General features: G+C 56.3%; 1 protein-coding gene across 1 annotated transcript in view; it reads right to left on the reverse strand.

Annotated features, from left to right (window-relative positions):
* Positions 1-18,199, reverse strand: part of LOXL1 (lysyl oxidase like 1) — a 23,498-nt gene extending 5,299 nt beyond the window's left edge. Inside the window, exons 1-6 of the mRNA XM_053988689.1 lie at positions 17,042-18,199; positions 10,433-10,541; positions 7,508-7,645; positions 6,248-6,404; positions 5,209-5,304; positions 3,543-3,658 (exon numbers count right to left, since the gene is read on the reverse strand). Coding sequence (XP_053844664.1) covers positions 3,543-3,658; positions 5,209-5,304; positions 6,248-6,404; positions 7,508-7,645; positions 10,433-10,541; positions 17,042-18,143 — 1,718 coding nt within the window. The 5' untranslated portion in view covers positions 18,144-18,199. The remainder of the gene's footprint in view (positions 1-3,542; positions 3,659-5,208; positions 5,305-6,247; positions 6,405-7,507; positions 7,646-10,432; positions 10,542-17,041) is intronic.
* Between the last annotated feature and the right edge of the window lie 4,252 nt (positions 18,200-22,451).

A 22,451-nucleotide genomic window follows, 5' to 3' on the forward strand; every position in this document is an offset into this window, starting at 1 on the left:
AAAAAATCAGGGGAAAAGGGGAAAAATCTGGGGAAAAGTGGGAAAATTCAGGGAAAAGTGGAAAAAAAGCAGGAAACAGTGGGAAAATCCGGGAAAAAAGCAGGAAAAAAGTGGGGAGAAAGTGGAAAAAATCAGGGAAAATTGGGGAAAAATCTGGGAAAAAGTGGGAAAATTCAGGGAAAAGTGGGGGAAAATCAGGAAAAAGTGGGGAAATCTGGGGAAAAAAGCAGGAAAAAAGTGGGGGAAAGTGGGAAAAAATCAGGGAAAATTGGGGAAAATAAGGAAAAAGTGGGAAAAAAGTGGGGGAAATCCAGGAAAATGTGGAAAAAATTCAGGGGAAAGTGGGGAAAAATCAGGAAATTGTGGGAAAAATCAGGGAAAAAAGGGAAATCCAGGGGAAAAAGGGGAAAAAGTCAGGAAAAAGGGGAAAGAAGGGGGGAAAAGTGGGAGAAATCCAGGAAAAAAAGTGGGAAAAATCAGGAAAAAAAATTGGGAAAAATCAGGAAAAAAAGTGGGAAAATTCAGGTAAAAATTGGGGAAAATTCAGGGAAAAGTGGAAAAAAAGCAGGAAAAAAGTGGGGAAAAGTGGAAAAATCAGGGGAAAAGGGGGGAAAATCTGGGGAGAAAAAGTGGGAAAATTCAGGGGAAAGTGGGAAAAAATCAGGAAAAATTGTGGAAAATAAGGAAAAAGTGGGAAAAAAGTGGGGAAAATCCAGGAAAATGTGGAAAAATTCAGGGAAAAGGGGAAAAAAAAAGCAGGAAAAATGGGAAAATTCGGGAAAAAAAGCAGGAAAAAAAAGTGGGGAAAAGTGGAAAAAAATCAGGGAAAAGGGGAAAAAATCTGGGAAAAAGTGGGAAAATTCAGGGAAAAGTGGGGGAAAATCAAGAAAAAGTGGGAAAAGAGTGGGGAGGAAATCCAGGAAAATGTGGAAAAATTCAGGGGAAAGTGGGGAAAAATCAGGAAATAGTGGGAAAAATCAGGGAAAAAAGGGAAATCCAGGAAAAGGGGAAAAAGTCAGGAAAAAGGGGAAAGAAGGGGGGGAAAAGTGGGAAAAATCCAGGAAAAAAAGTGGGAAAAAATCAGGAAAAAAAAATTGGGGAAAATCAGGGAAAAGTGGGAAAAATCAGGGAAAAAAGTGGGAAAAAATCTGGGTAAAAAATGGGGAAAATCCAGGGAAAAAGCCGGGAAAAGCAGGGGGGGAAATGGGGGAAAAGAGCGAGGGGAAATGGGGGAAATGGGAAAGGAACGGGAAAGTTGGGATGGGGGTTTGGGGGTCAGGGATTTTTGGGATCGGGGATTTTTGGGGTCAGGGCTGTTTTGGGGTCAGGGATTTTTGGGGTCAGGGTTTTTTAGGATCAGGCTGTTTTGGGGTCAGGGATTTTTGGGGTCGGGGATTTTTGGGGGTCAGGATTTTTGGGGGTCGGGATTTTTGGGGTCAGGGATTTTTGGGGTCAGGGCTGTTTTGGGGTCAGGGATTTTTGGGGTCAGGGATTTTTGTGATCAGGGATTTTGGGGTCAGGGCTATTTTGGGGTCGGGGATGTTTTGGGGTCAGGGATTTTTGGGGTCGGGGATGTTTTGGGGTCGCTGCGGGGCCGTACTGGCCAGGCGGCAGTTGGGATGTTTTAGGACGGGTTTTTTGGATCAGGTTTTTTAGGATCAGGGATTATTGGGGTCTGGGCTGTTTTGGGGTCAGGGCTGTTTTGGGGTCAGGGATGTTTTGGGGTCAGGGATTTTTGGGGTCAGGCTGTTTTGGGGTCAGGGATTTTTGGGGTCAGGGCTGTTTTGGGGTCAGGGAATTTTTGGGGTCGCTGCGGGGCCGTACTGGGCCAGGCATCAGTTGGGATGTTTTAGGATGGGTTTTTTGGATCAGGGATTTTTAGGATCAGGGATTATTGGGGTCAGGGCTGTTTTTGGGGTCACGGCTGTTTTGGGGTTGGGGCTGTTTTGGGGTCGCTGCGGGGCCGTACTGGGCCAGGCGGCAGTTGGGATGTTTTAGGACGGGTTTTTTGGATCAGGGATTTTTAGGATCAGGGATTATTGGGGTCAGGGCTGTTTTGGGGTCACGGCTGTTTTGGGGTCAGGGCTGTTTTGGGGTCAGGGCTGTTTTGGGGTCAGGGATTTTTGGGGTCGGGGATGTTTTGGGGGTCGCTGCGGGGCCGTACTGGGCCAGGCGGCAGTTGGGATGTTTTAGGACGGGTTTTTTGGATCAGGGTTTTTTAGGATCAGGGATTATTGGGGGTCAGGGCTATTTTGGGGTCAGGGCTGTTTTGGGGTCAGGGGCTGTTTTGGGGTCAGGGCTGTTTTGGGGTCGCTGTGGGGCCGTACTGGGCCAGGCGGCAGCTGGGATGTTTTAGGACGGGTTTTTTGGATCAGGGTTTTTTAGGATCAGGCTGTTTTGGGGTCAGGGCTGTTTTGGGGTCGGGGATTTTTGGGGTCAGGGCTGTTTTGGGATCAGGACTGTTTTGGGGCCAGGGCTTTTTGGGGTCAGGGATTTTTAGGCTCGGGCTGTTTCGGGGCCAGGGATTTTTGGGGCCAGGGATTTTTGGGGTCAGGGATGTTTTGGGGTCAGTGCTGTTTTGGGGTCGCTGCGGGGGCCGTACTGGGCCAGGCGGCAGTTGGGATGTTTTAGGATGGGTTTTTTGGATCAGGGTTTTTTTAGGATCAGGGATTATTGGGGTCAGGGCTGTTTTGGGGTCAGGGCTGTTTTGGGGTCAGGGATTTTTGGGGTCAGGGATGTTTTGCGGTCAGGGATTTTTGGGGGTCAGGGCTGTTTTGGGGTCGCTGTGGGGCCGTACTGGGCCAGGCGTCAGTTGGGATGTTTTAGGACGGGTTTTTTGGATCAGGGATTTTTAGGATCGGGGATTATTGGGGTCAGGGCTGTTTTGGGATCAGGACTGTTTTGGGGCCAGGGCTTTTTGGGGTCAGGGATTTTTAGGCTCGGGCTGTTTCGGGGCCAGGGATTTTTGGGGCCAGGGCTGTTTTGGGGGTCGGGGATTTTTGGGGTCAGGGCTGTTTTGGGATCAGGACTGTTTTGGGGCCAGGGCTTTTTGGGGGTCAGGGATTTTTAGGCTCGGGCTGTTTCGGGGCCAGGATTTTTGGGGCCAGGGATTTTTGGGGGTCAGGGATGTTTTGGGGTCAGTGCTGTTTTGGGGTCGCTGCGGGGCCGTACTGGGCCAGGCGGCAGTTGGGATGTTTTAGGATGGGTTTTTTGGATCAGGGTTTTTTAGGATCAGGGATTATTGGGGTCAGGGCTGTTTTGGGGTCAGGGCTGTTTTGGGGTCAGGGATTTTTGGGGTCAGGGATGTTTTGCGGTCAGGGATTTTTGGGGTCAGGGCTGTTTTGGGGTCGCTGTGGGGCCGTACTGGGCCAGGCGTCAGTTGGGATGTTTTAGGACGGGTTTTTTGGATCAGGGATTTTTAGGATCGGGGATTATTGGGGTCAGGGCTGTTTTGGGGTCAGGGCTGTTTTGGGATCAGGGCTGTTTTGGGGTCAGGGCTGTTTTGGGGTCGGGGCTGTTTTGGGGTCGCTGCGGGGCCATACTGGGCCAGGCGGCAGTTGGAGGCGGCGGCGAAGCGCCCGCTGTAGTGGATGTGGCAGCGCACGACGTTGTTGGTGAAATCCGACTCCAGCACGGAATATTTGGGGTTCACCTGCACCTGCGGGAGCCCGGAGAGGAAAAATCCCAAAAAATCCGCGGGAAAAAATCCCAAAAAATCCGCTGGAATGGGGGAATGGGCGGGGCTTAACTGGGAGAGGGAAAGGGAGGGGAAAAATCCCCGAAATCGGCCCGGAAATGGGGAGAAACCGGGGAAATCCCAAAAAATCAAACAAAAAAAAATCCACAACCCCCAGTGTCCCCAAATGTCCCCAAATGTCCCCAAAATGCCCCAATGTCCCCAAAGTCCTCAGTGTCCCCAATGTCCCCAGTGTCCCAAATGTCCCCAAATGTCCCCAATGTCCCTCTGTCCCCAAATGTCCATAATGTCCCCAAAGTCCTCAGTGTCCCCAAAATGTCCCCAGTGTCCCCAGTGTCCCCAGTGTCCCCAATCCCCCCAATCCCCCCAATGTCCCAAATGTCCCCAATGTCCCCAAGGACCCCAACATCCCCAATGTCCCCAATGTCCCCCATCCCCCCAGTGTCCCCACTGTCCCCAATGTCCCCAGGTGTCCTCAATGTCCCCAAACATCCCCAATGACCCCAGATGTCCCAAATGTCCCCAATGTCCCCAGGTGTTCCCAAATGTCCTCAGTGTCCCCACTGTCCCCAGTGTCCCCAATATCCCAAATGTACCCAGTGTCCCCAATGTCCCCAACGTCCCCCAATCCCCCCAATGTCCCCAGGTGTCCCCAATGTCTCCAATGTCCCCACTGTCCCCAATGTCCCAATGTCCCCAGGTGTCCCCAATGTCTCCAATGTCCCCACTGTCCCCAATGTCCCAATGTCCCCAGATGTCCCAAATGTCCCCAATGTCCCCAAAATGTCCCCAGTGTCCCCAACATCCCCAATCCCCCAATGCCACCAAATGTCCCCAAGTGTCCCAAATGTCCCCAACAACTCCAATGTCTCCAAATGTCCCCAGTGTCCCCAGTGTCTCCAGTGTCCCACAGTGTCCCCAGTGTCCCCAGTGTCCCCAGTGTCCCCAGTGTCTCCAGTGTCCCACAGTGTCCCCAGTGTCCCCAGTGTCCCCAGTGTCCCCAGTGTCTCCAGTGTCCCACAGTGTCCCCAGTGTCCCCAGTGTCCCAGTGTCCCACAGTGTCCCCAGTGTCCCCAGTGTCCCCAATAGTCCAATTGTCCTCAATGTCCCCAAATGTCCCCAATGACCCCAGATGTCCCCCAAGGTCCCCAATGTCCCCAGGTGTCCCCAATGTCTCCAATGTCCGCACTGTCCCCAGTGTCTCCAGGTGTCCCCAATGTCCCCAAAATGTCCCCACTGTCCCCAATGTCCCCAGATGTTCCAAATGTCCCCAATGTCCCCAAAATGTCCCCAGTGTCCCCAACATCCCCAATCTCCCAATGCCCCCAAATGTCCCCAAGTGTCCCAAATGTCCCCAACAACTCCAATGTCTCCAAATGTCCCCAGTGTCCCCAGTGTCCCCTGTGTCCCCAATGTCCCAATCCCCCAAATGTCCCCAATTGTCCCCGGTGTCCCTGGTGTCCCCAGTGTCCCCAGTGTCCCCAGTGTCCCCGGTGTCCCCGGTGTCCCACCTTGAGGACGTAGTTGCCCGGGGGGACGTCGGTGATGTCGATCCACTGGCAGTCGATGTCGGCGTTGTAGGTGTCGTAACAGCCCGGGGAGAGCCCCTGCCAGCGGGAACGGGGCAGAAACGGGGAATTGGGGAAAAAATGGGAATTGGGATGAGAAACGGGGAATTGGGGTGAGAAACGGGGAATTGGGATGAGAAATGGGGAATTGGGGTGAGAAACGGGGAATTGGGGAAATGGGGAATTGGGGAAAAATGGGAATTGGGGTGAGAAACGGGGAAAATGGGGGAATTGGGAAATGGGGGATTGGGGTGAGAAATGGGGAAATGGGGAATTGGGGTGAGAAATGGGGAATTGGGGAAATGGGGAATTGGGGGTGAGAAACAGGGAATTGGGGAAATGGGGGAATTGGGGTGAGAAATGGGGAATTGGGGTGAGAAACGGGGAATTGGGGAAATGGGGAATTGGGGGAAAATGGGAATTGGGGTGAGAAACGGGGAAAATGGGGAATTGGGAAATGGGGGATTGGGGTGAGAAATGGGGAATTGGGGAAAGGGGGAATTGGGGTGAGAAACGGGGGAAATTGGAAAAAATGGGGGGATTGGGGTGAGAAATGGGGAATTGGGGTGAGAAACGGGGAAATTGGGAAAACGGGGAATTGGGAAATGGGGAATTGGGGAATTGGGGTGAGAAACAGGGAATTGGGGCAAAAATGGGGAATTGGGGTGAGAAACAGGGAAATGGGGCAAAAATGGGGGAAAGAATTTAAAAAATGGGCAAAAACGGGAAAAAAGGGAGAAAAAACCCTAAAAATATGGGGGGGAAATAGGGAAAAAAAGGGAGAAAAGGGGACAAAAAGGGACAAAAAGTGACAGAAGTGACAAAGGCCATTGTCCCCAGATGTCACCTGGGTGTGGGCAGTGCAGGTGTAGTGCCACAAATGGGGACAAAAGGGACAAAAGGCACAAAAAAGGGACAAAAAGGGCAAAAGGGGGACAAAGAAGTGACAGAAGTGACAAGGGCCGTTGTCCCCGAGTGTCACCTGGGTGTGGGCGGTGCAGGCGTAGCGCTTGAGGTGGCCGAAGTCGCAGGTGGTGTCCTCCAGGCAGAAGCTGGCCTTGTGTCCCTCGGCCACCCGGCGGCCCGAGGTGACATCCAGCAGGTCGTAGTGGCTGAACTCCGCCATGCTGTGGTAGTGCCTGGGGACACCGTGGGGGACACCGTGAGGACACCGTGGGGACAGGCTGGGGACACTCTGGGAACGCTTTGGGGACACTTTGGGGACATTCAGAGGACAATCGGGACACTCAAGGGGCACTCCGGGGACAATCCCGGGGGACACTCAGGGGACAATCATGGGGACGCTCAGGTGACATCCAGCAGGTTGAACTTTTCCATGCTGTGATAGTGCTTGGGGACACAGGGACACCGTGGGGACACCCATGAGGACACCAGGGGGGACACCATGGGGACAGGTTGGGGGACAGGCTGGGGACATTCAGAGGACAAGCAGGACAAGAAGGGGACAAGAATTGGGATAATCAGGGGGACACTCAGGGGACACTCAGGGGACACTCAGGGGACACTGAGTGAGCAGCAGGGGACACTGGGCTCTCAAGGGACAATCATGGGGACACTCGGGACAATCAGGGGACAGCAGGGACTCCAGGGGACACTCTGGGGACAGCCAGGGGACACTCAGGGGGTGTCACAATGGGGATGTCCCCACTGGGGGAGGGGACATCAGTGCAGGGGCACAGGAGGTGGCAGCTCCTGCTTTGGGGACAGTCACCATGGCAGAGGGGACATTAACTCCGGGAGCGTGGTGGCTTTGGGGACAAGGAAGGTGACACCAACCACGACAAATGACACAAAATTGGGAAATTCCATGGAAAAGCCTCAGAACTGTCACCAGAGGGGGCTGGTGACAAAGTTGGGGACACTCACTGGTGGCAGCTGTGCCACTGCCACCAACGCAGTGGCCCTGGGGACATTAACTCCGGGAGCGTGGTGGCTCTGGGGACAAAGAGCTCACGGAAGGTGACACCAACCCCCTCATATCCAGACCTCAAAGCAACGTCATCGAATGGCACTGAAGTGCCACCCAGAGGGGAGGGCACAGCTGGGGACACTCACCGGTGGCAGCTGTGCCACTGCCACCATCACGGATGGTGGCTTTGGGGACAAAGAGCTGAAGGAAGACCCCAAAACGAAGCCACCAAACGGGGAAATGCCACTGAAACGCCAGCCAAAGGTGCCCCCAGAGGGAGGGGACAGGCTGGGGACAGCTGGGGACACTCACTGGTGGCAGCTGTGCCACTGCCAGCGGTGGCGGGGCTGGCTGGGCAGGAAGTCGGCCGTGCCCTGGTTCTTGACGCGCTGCGGGAAGCGCAGCAGCACCCGCACGTCGTAGTCGGTGGCCTCGGCCGCGTACGCCGTGCTGGGGACGGGGACAGGGACAGGGACAGGGACAGGGACAGGGACAGGGACAGGCTGGCACCGGTGGCACAGGTGGCACAGGTGGCAGTGGTGGCACTGCTGCTGGCCCCGCCCTTCCGGAGGAATTCCCTTTTCCCAGGGAATTTTCTCCCCGTGGGAATGGAAGGGATAAAGAGAGGAAAGTCTCGGCTGGGTCCTGGAGCTTTTCCCTTTTCCCTTTTCCCTTTTCCCTTTTCCCTTTTCCCTTTTCCCTTTTCCTTTTCCCTTTTCCCTTTTCCCTTTTCTCCTTTCCCCTCCTTCCCTTCCCTTCCCTTCCCTTCCCTTCCCTTCCCTTCCCTTCCCTTCCCTCCCTTCCCTTCCCTTCCCTTCCCTTCCCTTCCCTTCCCTTCCCTTCCCTTCCCTTCCCTTCCCTTCCCTTCCCTTCCCTTCCTTCCCTTCCCTTCCCTTCCCTTCCCTTCCCTTCCCTTCCCTTCCCTTCCCTTCCCTTCCCTTCCCTTCCCTTCCCTTCCCTTCCCTTCCCTTCCCTTCCCCTTCCCCTTCCCCTCTTCCCTTCCCCTTCCCTGTCCCCTTCCCTCTCCTCCACCCTTCACTTCCCTCTTCCCGTTTCCCTTTTTTCCTTTCTTTTCCCCTTTTCCTCTTTCCTTTTCCTTTCCCCTTCCCTCTCTCCTGAACTTCCCTCTCCCCCTTTTCCCCTTCCCTTCCCTCCCCTCCCTCTCCCCCCATCAGCACCTCCCCCTTCTCCTCCCCAACCTGTCCCTCTCCCTCCCGGGGTATCCCCACTTCTCCCCCATCCCAGGACCCCTCTCCCCGGGGTATCCCCCTCTCCCCTCATCCCGGGGTTCCCCTCTCTCCCCTCACTTCACCCCCATCCCAGGATTCCCCTCTTTCCCACCCTGTCTCCATCTCCCCCTCACCTCTCTCCCCCTCCATCTCCCTCTCCCCTCCCCCCCCCCTCGCGGGGTTCCCCCTCTCCCCCCCCACCCCAGGATTCCCCACCTCCCCCTCCCTCTCCCCCCCATCCCCTCCCCCTTTGTCCCCACTTTTCCTCATCCCAAAATTCCCGTTGTCCCCATCTCCCCTCATCCCAGCCCCCCCTCTCCCCCTCACTCCCCCCTTTTCTCCCTACATTCCCCCGATCCCAGAGAGCTCCCATTCCCAGAAATCCTCCCTCCCATTCCTGGGAATCCTCCCTCTCCCATTCCTAGGAATCCTCCCTCTCCCATTCCCAGGAATCCTCCCTGCCATACCCAGGAATCTCCTCTCTCCCCCATTCCCAGAATCCTGTTTCCCATTCCCGGGATCCCATCTCCGATTCTCAGGAATCCTCCCTCTCCCATTCCCAGGAATTTTCTCTCCCATTCCCAAGAATCCTCTCTCGAATTCTGGGAATCCCATCCTACATTCCCAGGAATAATCTCTCCCATTCCCAGGATCCTGTCTGGCATTCCCAGGATCCCATTTCCCAATCCCAAAATCCTGTCTCTCCCATTCCCGGGATTCTGTGTCCCATTCCTGTGTCCCGTGTCCCATTCCTGGATCTCATATCCCATATCGCATATCCCATATCCCGTATCCCATATCCCCTATCCCGTATGCCATATGCCATATCCCATATCCCATATCCCCTATCCCATATCCCCTATCCCGTATCCCCTATCCCATATCCCATATCCCATATCCCATATCCCGTACCCCATATCCCCTTCCCATATCCTGTACCCCATATCCCCTATCCCATATTCCATATCCCATATCCCGTATCTCGTATCCCGTATCCCATATCCTCTATCCCATATCCCATATCCCCTATCCCATATCCCGTATCCCATATCCCATATCCCCTATCCCATATCCCATACCCTGTATTCCATATCCCATAGCCCATAGCCCATAGCCCATAGCCCATATCCCTATACCCCTATATCCCTATATCCCATATCCCATATCCCATATCCCGTATCCTGTATCCCGTGTCCCATGTCCCGTATCCCATACCCCCTATCCCACACCCCATATCCAATATCCCCTATCCCATATCCCATACCCCATATCCCATAACCCGTACCCCGTATCCCGTATCCCGTATCCCATATCCCATACCCCTATCCCATATCCACTGTCCCATACCCCGTATCCCATACCCCGTGTCCTGTGTCCCGTATCCCCTGTGGGGTCCCGTGTCCCATAGCCCCTATCCCATATCCTGTGTTCCGTGTCCCGTATCCCCTGTGGGGTCCCGTGTCCCATATCCCATCTCCCGTGTCCCGTGTCCCCTGTGGGGTCCCGTGTCCCCTATCCCATACCCCATACCCGTTGTCCCGTGTCCCGTGTCCCCCGTGGGGTCCTGTGTCCCATATCCCCTATCCCATACCCCATGTCCCCTGTGGGGTCTCATGTCCCATATCCCCTATCCCATATCCCATACCCCGTGTCCCCTGTGGGGTCCTGTGTCCCCTATCCCATATCCCGTGTCCCGTGTCCCCTGTGGGGTTCCGTGTCCCATACCCCCTATCCCATATCCCATATCCCATACCCCGTGTCCCCCGTGGGGTCCCGTGTCTCATATCCCATATCCCATATCCCCTATCCCATATCCCGTGTCCTGTGTCCCCCGTGGGCTCCCGTGTCCCCTATCCCATATCCCGTACCCCGTGTCCCATATCCCCTATCCCATATCCCATATCCCCTATCCCCTATCCCATATCCCGTGTCCCGTGTCCCCCGTGGGCTCCCATATCCCCTATCCCCTATCCCATATCCCGTGTCCCCGTGGGCTCCCGTGTCCCACCTGGCCAGGCAGCGCTCCTCGGCGGCGCAGCGCAGCGAGTACAGGTGCGCTCTCTGCACGTACGTCGAGGCCTGCACGTAGCTGGGGTCCGGCACCAGGTCCGGGAGACCTGCGGGATCGGGATCGGGATCGGGGTTGGGATCGGGGAAATGGGATCAGGACAGGGAGAGCTGCGGGATCGGGATCGGGATTGGGGTTGGGATCGGGGAAATGGGATCAGGACAGGGAGAGCTGCGGGAAATGGGGTCAGGATCGGGGTTGGGATTGGGGAAATGGGATCAGGTCCAGAGAGCTGCGGGAAATGGGATCAGGATCGGGGTTGGGATCGGGGAAATGGGATCAGGTCCAGAGAGCTGCGGGAAATGGGATCAGGATCGGGGTTGGGATCGGGGAAATGGGATCAGGTCCAGAGAGCTGCGGGAAATGGGATCAGGATCGGGGTTGGGATCGGGGAAATGGGATCAGGTCAGGGATAGCTGCGAGAAACGGGATTGGGATTGGGGAAATGGGATCGGGGAAATGGGATCAGGTCTGGGAGAGCTGTGGGCAACAGGATCAGGATTGGGATTGGGATCAGGGAAACGGGATCAGGTCAGGGAGATCTGCGGGAAACAGGATCAGGATCGGGGTTGGGATCGAGGAAATCCGGGATCAGATCCAGGAATCAGGGAGATCTGCTGGGCAATGGGATACGGGAAATCTGGGATCAGGTCAGAGAGAGCTGCCGGGAAATGGGATTGGGATCGGGGAAATCCGGGATCAGATCCAGGAGACCTGCCAGGAAATGGGATCAGGATTGGGATTGGGGAAATCCGCGATCTCATCCAGGAGACCTGCCGGGAAATGGGATCGGGATTGGGATTGGAGAAATCTGCGATCAGATCTGGGACACCTGCTGGGAAATGGGATCGGGATTGGAGAAATGGGATCAGGTCTGGGAGATCTGCCAGGAAATGGGATCAGGATCAGGGAAATCCAGGATCAGATCTAGATCTGCTGGGAAACAGGATTGGGATCAGGGAAATCTGGAATCAGATCCAGGAGAGCTGCCAGGAAATGGGATTGGGATTGAGAACAGAGATTGGGGAATGGGGATTGGGGACAGGGTCTGGGGACATCCAGGATCAGATCAGAAAAACAGGGACATCACTGGGAACAGGGATTGGGATTGGGGAAATCTGGGATCAGATCTGGGAGAGCTGCCGGGAGCATAGGGACATCATTGGGGACAGGGATTGGGATTGGGGAAATCTGGGATCAGATCTGGGAGAGCTGCCGGGAGCATAGGGACATCATTGGGGACAGGGATTGGGATTGGGGAAATCTGGGATCAGATCTGGGAGAGCTGCCGGGAGCATAGGGACATCACTGGGGACAGGGATTGGGGACATCCAGGATCAGGTCTGGGGGACCTGAGAGACCACAGGGACATCCCTGGGGACAGGGATTGGGGACTGGGACATTTCCTGGGATTGGGGACAGGGACATCCCCTGGGATTGGGGACAGGGACATCCCCTGGGGACAGTGACTGGAGCCACGTTTTTCCCTGGTTTTCCCCATTTTTCTCTGTTTCCCCCATTTTTTCCCCATTTTTTCCCAGTTTTTCCCCCATTTTCCCCTGTTTTTCCCCATTTCCCCCCATTAATCCCTGGATTTCCCTATTTTTTCCCAGTTTTTCCCCATTTTTCCCCTGTTTTTTCCCCATTTCCCCCCATTAATCCCTGGATTTCCCTATTTTATCCCTGTTTTTTCCCCATTTTTCCCCCGTTAATACCTGGTTTTCCCTATTTTATCCCAGTTTTTCCTCTTTTATCCCAATTTTCCCTCCATTTTCCTCATTTCCCCCCCCCGTTTTTCCCTATTTTTCCCTGGTTTTCCCTTTTTTCCCCCATTTTCCTTCACTTTTCCCATTTCCCCCATTTTTCTTTGGTTTTCCCCCATTTTCCCTGTTTTCCCCAATTTCCCCCCATTTTCACCCATTTTCCCCGTTTTCCCCCCTGTTTTTCCTTGGTTTCCCCCATTTTCCCCCATTCCCCCCCCTGCCATTTTTCCCCATTTTTGCTTGGTTTCCCCCGTATTTCCCCCCCATTTTTATCCCCTTTTCCCCCCCATTTTTATCCCCTTCCCCCCCCATTTCACCTATTTCCCCCACTTTTCCTTTGTTTTCCCTATTTTTCCTCAGTTTTCCCCATTTTTCCTCATTTTCCTCCATTTCCCCCTTTTCCCCCATTCCTCCCTCCATTTTTCCCCATTTCCCCCCATTTTTCCTTGGTTTTCCCCATTTCCCCCCATTTTCCCTCATTTTCCCCCCATTTCCCCCCATTTCTTCCCCCATTTCCCCCCATTTTCCCTCATTTTCCCCCATTTTCCCCCCATTTTCACCCATTTCCCCCCTGTTTTTCCCCATTTCTCCCCATTTCTTTCCCCATTTTTCCCTGTTTCCCCCGTTTTTTCCCTGGAAAGGAGAACAATGCCTCCTTGTTTCTGGGCCTGCCTTCCCGGGAGGGATCACGTCATTCCTTTGGAGCTCATTTCCTGCCCCATTCCCGCTGATGTAATTCCCAGGGGGACCCCAAAAAAAAAACCGGGAGAGCTCAGAAAAAAAATTCTCCCCCATCCCTTAAAAAAAATTCAAAAAAAAAAAAAAGAAAAAGAAAAAAAAAACATGGAAAACCACCCCGGGCTGGCCAAGGAAAAGTTTTCCATCCTTTCAGAATTTTTTTCCCTCCCTGCTGTTGTTTATTCCAAGGAATTCTTGGAAGCTCCGGAGCGAAATCCGACTCCCGGACCAACAGGGAGTTTTATGGGATTTGGATTTTCCCCTTTCCTGCTGGATTCTGCCCTGGGATGGCCCCGTTGTTTTTATAGGATCTCACACCTCATTTTTGGGGTCAAACCTCTGGCATTCATGGGATATCGGGATTCCCACCTCTGGAATTGTCCCCGTCCCACCCCAAATGCCGGGGGGGTTTTGCTGAGGCTTTCCCAAAAATCCAGGGAAAATCGGGCCTGGATCGGGACAATCCCAGTGGGAAAAGGTTTTTGGTTTTTCCGCCCGGCCCCTCGGCCGCCCTGGGAGCTGCCAGAGGAGATTCCCGTCTGTTCCCAGGGAAAATTGGGATCACAGGCCCTGTTTGTGCCGGTGGACGGGATCAGCAGGAAAATCCCACAGGGAGAATCCGATGGGAAAGCGGGAGCAGAGGGAACAGGAATGGGGAGACCCAGAGAGACCGAGGGAATTCCGGCTTCCCACGCCATCAATCCGATCCCAATGCCATTCCCAATCCTAATTCCAATTCCATTCACAATCCCAATCCCCATCCCATCAATCTATCCCCAATCCCATTCCAAATCCCATTCCCAATTCCAATTCCCAATCCCAATCCCATCAATCCCATCCCAATCCTGTTCCCAATCCTAATTCCAATTCCATTCACAATCCCAATCCCAATCCCATAAATCCCAATCCCAATTCCAATCCCATCCCATCCCATTCCATCAATCCCATCCCAACAATCCCAATCCCAATCCTAATCCCACACCATCCCCACGGAATCCCAGGATTCCCAGCCCCTGGAACCACCCCAATCCCAAATCTGACCCCACCAAAGGGAGACTTTCCTGGGAATTCCGACACCTCCCGGCCCTTCTGGGGCTGACCCCAAACTCCCGCTTGGTGGGACCCAAATTCCCAGCACCCCATGGAATTCCCAAATCCCACTTTCCTTCCAAAACCAACCCTAAGGGACCCAATCCATGGGGCCAGGGGGGAAAACCCTCCTGGAAATGGGATCGGCCTTGGGATCGGGCTTGGGAAACCACTGGGGATGGGATCAGGGCTGGGATCGGGATGAGGAACCCCTGGAGATGGGATCGGGGTCAGGATTGGGGTGAGGAACCCTTGGGAATGGGATCAGGATCAGGACTGGGGTGAGGAAGCCCTGGAGATGGGATTGGGGTCAGGGTTGGGGTGAGGAATCCCAGGAAGTGGGATCTGGGCAGGGATGGGGGCCAGGAAGGTTTGGAGATGGGATGTGGGTTGGGATCGGCGTGAGGAACCCCTGGAGATGGGATCGCGGTTGGGATCGGGATGAAGAAGTCCCTGGAGATGGGATCGGAGATCAGGAAGCCCCCAGAGAGAGGATCCAAGGGGGGCTGGAATGAGGAACTCCTTGGAGATGGGATCAGGATCAGGATTGGGGTGAGGAACCCCAGGAAGTGGGATCGGGGTCAGGACTGAATTTGGGAAGCCCCTTGAGATGGGATTGGGGTCAGGAAGCTTTTGGAGATGGGATCAGGGTTGGGATCGGGATGAGGAACACTTGGAGATGGGATCAGGATGAAGAAACCCCTTGGAAATGGGATTGGGGTTGGGATCAGGGTAGGGAAAACTTTTGGGTCTGGAGCCCCTTCCCTTCCCTTCCCTTCCCTTCCCTTCCCTTCCCTTCCCTTCCCTTCCCTTCCCTTCCCTTCCCTTCCCTTCCCTTCCCTTCCCTTCCCTTCCCTTCCCTTCCCTTCCCTTCCCTTCCCTTCCCTTCCCTTCCCTTCCCTTCCCTTCCCTTCCCCACCCCCTGGAGCTGCTCCCGTCCCTCCCACCTCTGGGTCAGGCCTGGAATTTTCCCAGCACCTCTTCCCAGATTTCCCCAGGCCCCCATTCCCACAGAAACCCCGCAAATTCCCCCTAAAAGCAGCAGGATCGGATTCCTTCCCTCATTAACCCCGGCCGGGGGCCGGGAATGCCGAACATTCCTGGCGGATCCGGCCGGGATTAGGAGGCTCCCGAGGAGCTTTGGCCGTGGAATTAACCATTAATAATTAATAATTAACAATTAACGCCGGATCTGGCGCCGGCCATTGTTTGCTCCAATTAGGATCCCTGGGAGGTGACAGGGAGGTGACAACATTCCCAAAACACGGCGAGTGACCCGGAATTTCACGGGATCAGCTGGATTCCCGGGAAATTTCTCCAGGAAAAGCGGGAAGCTCCGGGAATTTGGGTGTCCCGAATTCCCTGGCGGAGCCACCGGCACCTCGCGGGATCCTGGAAGGACACGGACGCTGCCAACGGGGAATTTGGCCGGAATCTTTGCCGGGGAATTTGGCCGGAATCTTTGCCGGGTCATCGGCGGGGCAGCTGTCCTCAGGTGTCCTCCCAGAACATCAGGAATTCCAGCATTCCCTGAAGGTGTCCCCGAATTCCTCCCATCCTTCACCCCCCACGCCCCATTCCTGGCTTCTCCTGCGATCCCAAAAATCCCCATTCCCGAGTTTTTCCTGCAGCGTTCCCTCCCTGGCTGTGTAGGGCAGGGCAGGGCCCTTCCCACTGCCCCAAATCCTCCGGGATGGCTTTTCCCAGAAAACTGGGATGGGGCTGGGCAGGGCACGGGCTCAGGCTGGGATGGGATTCCCGAGGGATGGGCTGGGAACGGCTCCCGAGGGCTCGAGAACTCTTGGAAAGCTCAGCCCAAATCCATGGGATTTCATCGGGACAGGGAGGGAGTGACCCCAGAGTGACCCCAGAGTGACCCAGGAGTGACTGGAACACAGATCCATCCATCCTTCCCAAAAAACCGGGAATGGAACATGTCCCGGCCGGGATAACCGGGATCCAGCCCTGTCCCATCCCAAATATCCCATGGATAGTTGGGATCCAGCCCTGTCCCATCCCAAATATCCCATGGATAGCCAGGATCCAGCCCTGTCCCATCCCAAATATCCCATGGATAGTTGGGATCCAGCCCTGTCCCATCCCAAATATCCCATGGATAGCCAGGATCCAGCCCTGTCCCATCCCAAATATCCCATGGATAACTGGGATCCAGCCCTGTCCCATCCCAAATATCCCATGGATAACTGGGATCCAGCCCTGTCCCATCCCAAATATCCCATGGATAGCCGGGATCCAGCCCTGTCCCATCCCAAATATCCCATGGATAACTGGGATCCAGCCCTGTCCCATCCCAAATATCCCATGGATAGCCGGGATCCAGCCCTGTCCCATCCCAAATATCCCATGGATAGCTGGGATCCAGCCCTGTCCCATCCCAAATATCCCATGGATAGCCGGGATCCAGCCCTGTCCCATCCCAAATATCCCATGGATAGTTGGGATCCAGCCCTGTCCCATCCCAAATATCCCATGGATAGCCGGGATCCAGCCCTGTCCCATCCCAAATATCCCATGGATAACTGGGATCCAGCCCTGTCCCATCCCAAATATCCCATGGATAGCCGGGATCCAGCCCTGTCCCATCCCAAATATCCCATGGATAGCCGGGATCCAGCCCTGTCCCTTCCCAAATATCCCATGGATAACTGGGATCCAGCCCTGTCCCATCCCGGTGTGATCCCAAACCGCAGCACAGGAATATCCCACGGATGCAGGATGAGCTGGGACACGGCACTGCCCCACCCCACAAATTTGGGATTACCTGGGACATGCCACGGCACCATCCCAAAATTTGGGATTACCTGGGACACAGCACAGCCACATCCCAATCCCAGCCCCCCGAGCGGGCCCTGCTCCTCCCCTCCCCGTTCCCATCATTCCCAAACCCCCTCTGCGAATCCCGGGAATTCCGCTCATCCCAAGGAAACCCCAAACTCACCGCGTGCCCCAAAGCTGGGCCTGTAGACGCTGCCCACGCTGAGCCGGGCTTGGCTGTCGGGCACTGCCTGTGGAATTTCGGGAATGAAGGGCTCGGGATGAGCGACCCCAAAAGATTCGGGCGCCCGGAACGGCGGCTGCGCCTCTTGGGGCGGGAACTGCGCCCCAAATCCCAGATTTTCCATGGATCCCAGCCCGGGCTGCGCCTCGGCATCGGCGTCGTGGTACAGGCTGTGGGAATAGCGGCGATCCAGCGGCACTCCCGCGGCTCCGTAGGGATGCGGTTCCTCCCGGAAATCCTCGGGAAGCGCGCGGGGCTGGAGCGGGAACGCCACCCCGGTCCCTGTCCCCATCGGTGTCCCCATTCCTGTCCCTATTCCTGTCCCCATCGGTGTCCCCATTCCTGTCCCCATAGGTGTCCCCATCCCTGTCCCCATAGGTGTTCCCATCCCTGTCCCCATAGGTGTTCCTATTCCTGTCCCCATCGGTGTCCCCATTCCTGTCCCCATCGCTGTCCCCATTCCTGTCCCCATCGCTGTCCCCGCCGCCACCGCGTTCCGCGACGCGGGGACACCCTCGGGGCGCTCCCCATGCGGTGCCACCCCCGCGGCGACAAACGGCGGCTGTCCCGCCACCCCCGCGGCGACAAACGGCGGCTGTCCCGCCGAGGCGAAGGCGAACGACGACACCGCCACCCCCGAGGCTGTCGCGCCCGCCTGTCGCCCGCGCGCCGCTTGTCGCCGCTGTCCCCCCGCGCCGTCGCCCAGCGGCCCGTCCCGCCAGTTGGGCGGCACCTGGCCGAACCCGAAGGGATGTCGCGCTTGTCCCCGCACCGTCCCCGAGGCGGGGGCCTGGCGGCGGACGCTGCCGGCTGTCCCCGCTGTCCCCGCGGTGCCCGCGGTGCCCGCCGTGCCCGCCAGCCACAGGCGGCTGCCCGCGGGCCGCTCCTGCCCGGCGGGCACGAACTCGGCGCCGCTGTTGAGCAGGCTGTAGAGCCGCCCGTTGTTCTCCCACTGGATCAGCTGCCGCCACGGCTCCTGCGCCGCCGCCAGCAGCAGCAGCGCGGCCCAGAGCGCCCCGCGCCGCCACAGCCCCGCTGCCATCGCCGCCGGCGGTCCCCGTGCCGCTGGCACCGCTGGTGGCACCGCTGGTGGCACCGCTGCTGCTGGCACCCCCGGCCGGGGCAGCGCCGCTCGGGCCCGTCCCGCTCGGAGCGCGCCGGGAGCGCGGGGCCGGCAGCGCCTCCGCCTCCTCCTTTTCCTCCTCCTCCTCCTCCTCTTTTTCCTTTTTTTCCTCCTCCTTTTCCTCCTTCTCCTCCTCTTTCTCCTCTTTTCACTTCTCCTCCTTTTCCAAGCCTTCCTCCCTCCTCTTCCTCCTCCTCTCCTCCTCCTCTTTTTCCTCCTCCTTCTCCTCCTCCTCCTTCTCCTTTTCCTTCTCCTCCTTTCCCAAGCCTTCCTCCCTTCTCCTCCTCATCCGACCCCGCCTCCTCCTCCTCTTTTTCCTCCTCCTCCTGTCGCTCCTTCTCCCCCTTTTCCAAACTTTCCTCCCACTGCCTCCTCTCCCTCCTCCTCCTCCTCTTTTTCCTTCTCCTCCTCCTTCTCCTTTTCCAAGCTTTCCTCCTCCTCCTCCTCCTCCTCCTCCTCCCCTTTTTCCTTCTCCCCCTTTTCCAAGCCTTCCTCGCTCTCCCTCCTCCTCCTCCAGAAGGAATTCTGCTGCAATTCCGCGGGATTCGCTCCAAGGCTTCGCTCCCAGAGCGGATCCCGCAGTCCGGAAGTGCATCCAGGCGGGAAAAAACCTTGGAATTTTCACTTTTCCCTAATTTTTTAACCCCGGGCTGACCCCCGGAGTGATTTTTGGGTGGAATTCCTCCGGATTCGGTCCCGGGAAGCGCCTCCAGAGCGGATCCTGCCCTCCGGGAGAAGGCGGAAATTGCATCCAGTGGGGATAAAAAAAAAGTTGAATTTCCCATTTTCCCGCTTTTTGAACCCTTCAGGGATCCCTTTTCCCGCCCAATTCCCAACACTTCCCGGTTTTCCCTCTGGATCCTCCAAGAATTCCTGGGTTTTCCCCTCTGGGAATGCCAGAGTTGATGTAGCAGGGCAGGATGGAAATCCAGGAAAATTCCCAAATCCCAAATCCCCAATCTCAAACCCAAAATCCTCAATCCCAAATACCCAATTTTCAAATCCCCAATCCCAAATCCCAATTCCCAAAACCCCAAACCCCAGATCCCAAATCCCATATTCCAAATCCTGTATCCCAGATCCTAAACCCCAAAAACCACTCCCCATATCCCAAATCCCAAACCCCCAAATCCCGCTGGTGTCACCGTCGGTGTCTCCGCCGCCAGGAGGCGCCAACAGCCCACGCTGGAGAAGCCATTCCCAGAAAAACCCGGGAATTTTTGGGATCGGGATTTCTCGAGAGAACGAGGCCGGGGAATCCCAAACTCCCGGCCGGAATTGGGGAATCGCCTCCGTCCCGGAATTCCCGGCGGGAATCCCCCATGTTCCAGAAGGTTCTGGGGCTCCGGAACGATCTGATCCAACATTGGGGCAGGAGAAATTCCCAGATCTAAGGGGTGCAGAGGATTCCCAAATCCCCAGTCCCAAACCCCTAAACCCCAAACTCCCAGTCCCAAAACCCAAATCTCCAAATACCTGATCCCCAGTCCCAAATCCCCAAGTCTTCAAATCCCCAAATACCCAATCTGAAATCCCAGATTCCCAAATTCCAATCCCAAATTCCCAATCTGAAACCCCAAATTCCAAATCCCCAATTCGAAAACGCCCAATTCCAAATCCCCAGTCAGAAATCCCAAATCTTAAAGCCCAAATCCACAAATCCCAAATCCTCAATGCCAAATCTCAAAATCCCCAAATCCCCAATCCCAAATCCCCAAAAGCCAAATCCCCAAGTCCAGCCCTACATCTGAATAGAAGAAATCCCATTATCCAGGGGCGGCAGAAGATCCCAATCCTGTGGCAATTCTCATCCCTTCCCCCCACACGGAATGGAAATGAATCCCTGGGACATTCCCAAACCTGGATATTCTGGGAAGATGGGAATTTCCTCCTGCTGGAATCGGGCCGGGGGGGACCCCAAATCTGTGGAATTTTCCCCCCAAAATTGGGAATTTGGGCAGGAAAATGATCCAGGATGGGATTTTTTTGGAGCTCCAACCCAAAGCCCCCAAATCCCAAATTCTGGAGCATCCAGAATCCATCCATCCATCCATCCATGGATCCATCCATTCATCCATCCATCCATCATCCATCCATCCATCCATCCATGGATCCATCCATTCATCCATCATCCATCATCCATCCATCCATCCATCCATCCATCCATCCATCATCCATCCATCCATCCATCATCCATCATCCATCCATCATCCATCCATCCATCCATCCATGGATCCATCCATTCATCCATCCATCCATCATCCATCCATCCATCCATCCATCCATCCATCCATCCATCCATCATCCATCATCCATCCATCCATCCATCCATCCATCCATCCATCCATCCATCATCCATCCATCCATCCATCCATCCATCCATCATCCATCATCCATCCATCCATCCATCCATCCATCCATCCATCATCCATCCATCCATCCATCCATCCATCATCCATCCATCATCCATCCATCCTCCATCCATCCATCCATCCGTCATCCATCATCCATCCATCCATCCATCCATCCATCATCCATCCATCCATCCATCCATCCATCATCCATCATCCATCATCCATCCATCCATCCATCCGTCATCCATCATCCATCCATCCATCCATCCATCCATCCATCCATCCATCCATCCATCATCCATCCATCCATCATCCATCCATCATCCATCCATCATCCATCCATCCATCCATCCATCCATCCATCATCCATCCATCCATCCATCCATCCATCCATCCATCCATCCATCCATCCATCCTTCCATCCCCATGTCCATCTCTCTCTCTGCAGTTCATGTCCCAGATCCACCACTTGACATTGGACTTTGCTCTGGACCTGGAACCGGACCCTTGGAATTTCCCAGATCCCACAGAAATCATCCCCAAACCCCCATGGAGTGGAGGCAGGGGCAGCATCTTTGGAGGAGGGGGAAAAGGCAGGAAAAGGGAGACTCATGCCAAGGGAATATCCCCAGTGCTGCCTCAGTTTCCCGAGATCCTATACCCTCTCCATCCCCTCTCCATCCCCTCTCCATCCCCTCTCCATCCCCACTCCATCACTGCTCCATCCCCGCTCCATCCCCTCTCTGTTCCCGCTCCGTCCCCGCTCCATTCCCGCTCCATTCCCGCTCCATCCCCTCTCTGTTCCCGCTCCGTCCCCTCTCCATCCCCTCTCCGTTCCCGTTCCATTCCCGCTCCATCCCCTCTCTGTTCCCGCTCCATCCCCTCTCCATCCCCTCTCCGTTCCCGCTCCATCCCCACTCCATCCCCTCTCAGTTCCCGTTCCATTCCCGCTCCATCCCCTCTCTGTTCCCGCTCCGTCCCCTCTCCATCCCCTCTCTGTTCCCGCTCCGTTCCCGCTCCATCCCCGCTCCGTTCCCGCTCCCGGTGCCTTTAATTCCCGTTTCCCGGCGCAGGCCCGGCCCCTCCGGTGACACAGCAGCGCCGGCGCGGGGCCGGGCGGAGCGCGGGGAGGCTGCGGCCGGAGCGGGGCCGGGCCGGGCCCTCCGCCGCTCATGGCCCTGCCCGGGGCCCGCTCCGCCCGCCCGGAGCCCGGGGAGAGCCCGGCCCTGAGCCCGCAGCGCCGCCGGTGCGTCCGGGGGGGCACGGCGAGAGGGGCGCGGGGGGTCCGGGCGTGCGGGAGCCTCCGGTGCGTCCCGGGGGAGCGGGAGCGGGGATGGGGGCACCGGGGGAGGCTCCGCCCGCCCCGAGCACGGGGACAGCCCGGCCCTGCCGAGCCCGCAGCGCCGCCGGTGCGTCCCGGGGGTCCCGGAGAGGGGACACGGGGAGAAGGGATTCAGGAATTGGGGAATGGGGATGCGGGATCCGGGCATGGAGGGTGCGGGAACCGGGCATGGAGGATGAGAGCGGCGGGGATGGAGGATGCAGAGAGCGGGAATCGGGAATGAAGGAACCGGGGATGGAGGAACCGGAGATGGAGGATGCGTGAACCGGGGAGAGAGGAACCGGGGATGGAGGATGAGAACGGCGGGGACAGACGCAGGAGGATGCGGGGAGCGGGGCTGGAGGATTCGGGAACCGGGAATTGAGAATTCGGGAACAGGGGCTGGAGGATTCGGGGAGCGGCGGGGATGGAGGATTCGGGAAGCAGGGATGCAGGATTCGGGAACCGGGGATGGAGGATTCGGGAACCGGGAACTGAGAATTCGGGAACCTGGGCTGGAAGATTCGGGGAGCGGGGCTGGAAGCTGCGGAT

This window comes from Vidua macroura, chromosome 12 (genome assembly GCF_024509145.1).
Source record: "Vidua macroura isolate BioBank_ID:100142 chromosome 12, ASM2450914v1, whole genome shotgun sequence".
Lineage (NCBI taxonomy): Eukaryota > Metazoa > Chordata > Aves > Passeriformes > Viduidae > Vidua > Vidua macroura.